We start from the raw sequence: 4,024 nt of genomic DNA on the forward strand, positions 1-4,024 counted from the left end.
GTACGATGATACAAATATACTGAAAGGTGAATCAACATTTAAATCAACCTATATAATTTAGTGAAGATATTTCTTCGCTGTCAAGTTTTTTTCTAAATAAAAAATCTGTAAGCTGATAAAATGGCAAAGAAAAAATTAAAAATGTAACCTTTCACATAAAGAGTGATTCTATTAGAAAACACTTCTGGGTGTGCTGTCTGTGAAGCTTTACAATAAACTTGTTTGTTATGGTAGGAATTAAGCGGAGCAAATGTTAATGTAGACAGAGTAACATTCTCCTTTTTCTTTACATCATCTCCAATATACCAGATGATAGTAGCTGTTGGTCTACTTTCACTTGCTGTACATGTCAATGTTTTACGTACACCATTTGTTACTTCTAGTGTACCTGCTAGTAAAGTGCTGCCGTCCTTTAGTGTTACATTAGTTACCTGAACTGAAATAAGAAAATAAAGACAAAATAAGCTTGATATTAGGATTCAGCTATAAACCCTTGTTAAACAAAGTATTCACATCAAAGGTTGGATTAAGTAGGTTTAGATTTTCTGTTAATTCCCATTACTTTCACAGAATAATAATTTTATAACTTACTGCCCAAGCATTGATAGATATATTTATTCTTTGTTTGATCACCTACCCTATCGTTTACACAAATGATTTTATTCTTACTTTATGTCTCTTTATAATTATGTGATTTTACATTATTTGTACCTGTAGTTATGTTCAATTATGAAGGCATGTGACTGAACAGTTCTCAACATTTTGTTCTCCTCGTTGATTTTTTCTGATTTTTTTTCTTTCTATACTAAGGGGTTGCGTTCATTGAACGCCGCCCCTTCCTTGTGGATCTTGTTTTTAATTTTGTTACCTTTTAACACAATGACGAAAATTAAAAATCAATCATCAAATCAATCATTTGATTTAAATTACTTCGATTTTTATTATATGTTGTTTTTTGCCCACCGTATTCTTCGAGTAGCTTTCTTTGAATTTGTTTGTGTTAACGTCACACCGACACATAGGTCACATGGCGACGTTCCAGCTTTACTGGTGGTGGAAGATATCGGGTTCACATCCGTGCATTATTTCAGACTCTTTGACAAACAAGCAATATGTGATAAGGCATTCGGGTACTATATTTATTTGATTATGATTTATGTTTAAATGCTAATGTCGTCCTTCTTATTCTACAACATAAGGACACAATTCTAATCAAATACCTCGATGATGCGCTACAGAGAACGATCCATCTTAAATAAGTTTAAGTAAGGTTTATATAATTACCGCACCGACTCAAAATTATATTATATTACCTTACATCACTAAAAAAGAAGAATATACGTTATATATAATACTCGGGATAAATTCGATACTATTATATCAGTTAAAATGTCGATTGATGTGTTCTGTTATTATATTTTGTAATAATAATAATAAATCAAGTTTCCAAAATATGTTCGCAAAACCATTTGCATAATTGTCGAATATCAACTTGCTTTCATAGCACCATGAAATTAGATTAGCAATAATGATAAAATCGATATACATATTTTATTCAAATAATAATATACATTGTGTATGAAAATATAAATTAGAAAAAATATATAAATATTTAACAAACTTGTTTTATTGTGTTTGTCACAAACGATACATGATTTATACCTTGCGTGCAAGAAAATACATAGATTATGAAATAGAAACAACCAAATAGAAATATGTCAAGATATTTAAGTTACAGTTCGAATGTTTTATATCAAAAACTTTGTAATTTGTGTAACCTTTAAGAACGATTTAACATTAGAGGAAGTCGGAAAAAAATAATTTTATTTCACTAAATGATGATGTGTAGCTGCATTATTGTTTTGTCTATTTTATTTGTTGAGGTCATCATACCATGATTTTCTATCATATTCCTTTAAATCAATACTTTAACAATTTATCAAGAAATATGAATTGCATGTATTCAACTAAAATGTAAATAGAGTTGGCTTAGTTAGTATTACGAGACATATTTATAAAACGCATTGAGTAATCAAAGTGAATGAACTGAGAGAGGTGAGCCGCATAAATGCATGCATTTAATAAATCCTCGGAAAAAAGGCTCCAATAAACTAAAACTGAAGTGCATCGTTGAAATATAGCCTAAAGTTTACGGAATAGCCATACCTTGTATATATATGACCACTGAGTTGCTGTTAATCACTTTTGGAAATAGTATTTCAACAACACATTGGTATTTGTCTCCCTCATTTTGTTTAGTTACTTTCCTAATTGTCCATGTATATTGTTTACTACTAGGACAACTGTACTCATATAAACTGGTGTCTACCGGTATTATAAAAGATTTACATTCTGCAATTATTATACCAAGGATAGCAAAGCTACTTTCATTTGTCTTCACCCTCTTCCATATAAAACTTGTTACGGTTTCATCACCAGTGAATGTACATGTTAATGTAAGGGAACTATTCTCTAGCGCAACAGGTGATGATGGTGATAATACCACTTCTGCAATCACAACAGCTGAAATAAATTTAATATTATTTTAATTGTAAAGAATATTGTTTAGTATTTAAGAAACCTTATAACCAACATACTCTTTTATCAATATTTCAAAAAGTATGAATCCAAGTATTAGTTGGCCACTTTCTTTTATATGAAGTTAACTTAATATAAATGGACATTATAACATTATAGGTACAGCGCATGTCATAAGGCATGCATGATCATATTGATATTCATACTAAGTAGCTGCGAATATTTTGTACATTATGTGTATGTTTTCTTATGTGTCATGTATATTTATTTAATAAAATGAATCTAAAAGGTCTTACCTGAGAGTGCTAAGACATATATAAAAGCTATTAGTTGAGGGGACAGCATTGATTTATCTCCATATGACATTTTTAACCACACTTGACATAACTAATAAATCCTTCTTTAGATGATCGTGTATATAAGTATACATGCAAATGTTAATGAATGTCCCACATTTATTGTTCTTCCTGTTAACCGGACTTTGTAAAACGACGATAGCTATATGTTAACTTTTAAGTATAAATAATATGATAACATTTACATCGATTTGGAGTGGCTCTCTGTTTGTAGTGTATAGTATTAATGTAAAACTGTTAATGTTTATACAAACGTTTTTAAAGATGTCACAGGGTTGATTGTGATGGGACAATTTTCATGTCAGTTATGCGTAAAATTGAGTAGAATGTATGTATGTGACTATGTATGCTATGCTTCATGAGGGTTCATCCGCCCGTAAGGGGGTAAAATGCAGATTTAGCTGTCGAGTACGGATCCCGGATATATCACCGATCATATCTATAAATGGTACACTTTGAAGTACAAGGTAGAGCTAATGTACTTCCACCTCATTTATACGAAACATTGTCAATAAATGTGAATTTGGACTAACCTGAGACAATATGAAAAGAGGAGGTAGGTCTGAAAAGGGATATTATGCCGGTTAAGGGCCTGCATTCAAACTGTCACTCTGTGTTAGGGCTCACGCACACTGGCAGACTTTCCTCGTCGTCCCTGGTTACTTTGTAGAGCCCTCGGCATAAAAATCACATTGGCAGCTAAATTCATACATTCAAGTAAAATCGTGCGGCCTTAAGCGTGACACTGAGCTGATGAGAGCATGCCAACCGGCCGTCATTACGGTGGCTCTTCAGGGAAATAGAGAAGATTGAGTAGTAGAAACACATTTAAACTACGTTTAATCTAGGAGTTAAACTAAATCAACTTTTTAAATAGCCTTTTAAGTGACAACTATGTTTTATTTTAATGTTCACAATTTAATTTCCTAATCTGAAAGTGGTGCAATACAAACGATATCATAACCTAATATATCTTATTATCGTTCTTTCTCTACATTACAAAATCAAATGAAGCTTGTAAACGTCTAAATAAACTGTCAGAAAAGGTAATGTCTAATTTAGAGAAAACGTTGTTGATAATATAAACGTTATATTGATCAAAATATTGCGCAGAATATTTAATTCATTTA

The 4,024-nt window shown here is 31.2% G+C and overlaps 1 protein-coding gene across 1 annotated transcript; it reads right to left on the minus strand.

Moving 5' to 3' along the window:
- Nucleotides 1-9: 9 nt before the first annotated feature.
- Nucleotides 10-3,018, minus strand: LOC132732989 (uncharacterized). Its single transcript, XM_060719544.1, has 3 exons — nucleotides 2,835-3,018; nucleotides 2,167-2,523; nucleotides 10-436 (listed from the first exon to the last, which is right to left on the minus strand). Exons 1-3 carry the CDS (start codon nucleotides 2,902-2,904, stop codon nucleotides 93-95), a joined length of 771 nt encoding a protein of 256 aa, XP_060575527.1. The 5' UTR covers nucleotides 2,905-3,018; the 3' UTR covers nucleotides 10-92.
- Between the last annotated feature and the right edge of the window lie 1,006 nt (nucleotides 3,019-4,024).

The sequence above is a fragment of the Ruditapes philippinarum genome, unplaced genomic scaffold (genome assembly GCF_026571515.1).
Source record: "Ruditapes philippinarum isolate M1 unplaced genomic scaffold, ASM2657151v2 ctg2094_1_1_1_1, whole genome shotgun sequence".
Taxonomy (NCBI): Eukaryota; Metazoa; Mollusca; class Bivalvia; order Venerida; family Veneridae; genus Ruditapes; species Ruditapes philippinarum.

Coding starts and splice junctions, on each gene's coding strand:
- LOC132732989 (XM_060719544.1), bottom strand. CDS start 2,904: ATGTCATATGGAGATAAATCAATGCTGTCCCCTCAACTAATAGCTTTT. Junction 2,524..2,834: donor ATATGTCTTAGCACTCTCAG/GTAAGACCTTTT, acceptor AATTTATTTCAG/CTGTTGTGATTGCAGAAGTG. Junction 437..2,166: donor AGTGGTCATATATATACAAG/GTATGGCTATTC, acceptor TTCTTATTTCAG/TTCAGGTAACTAATGTAACA.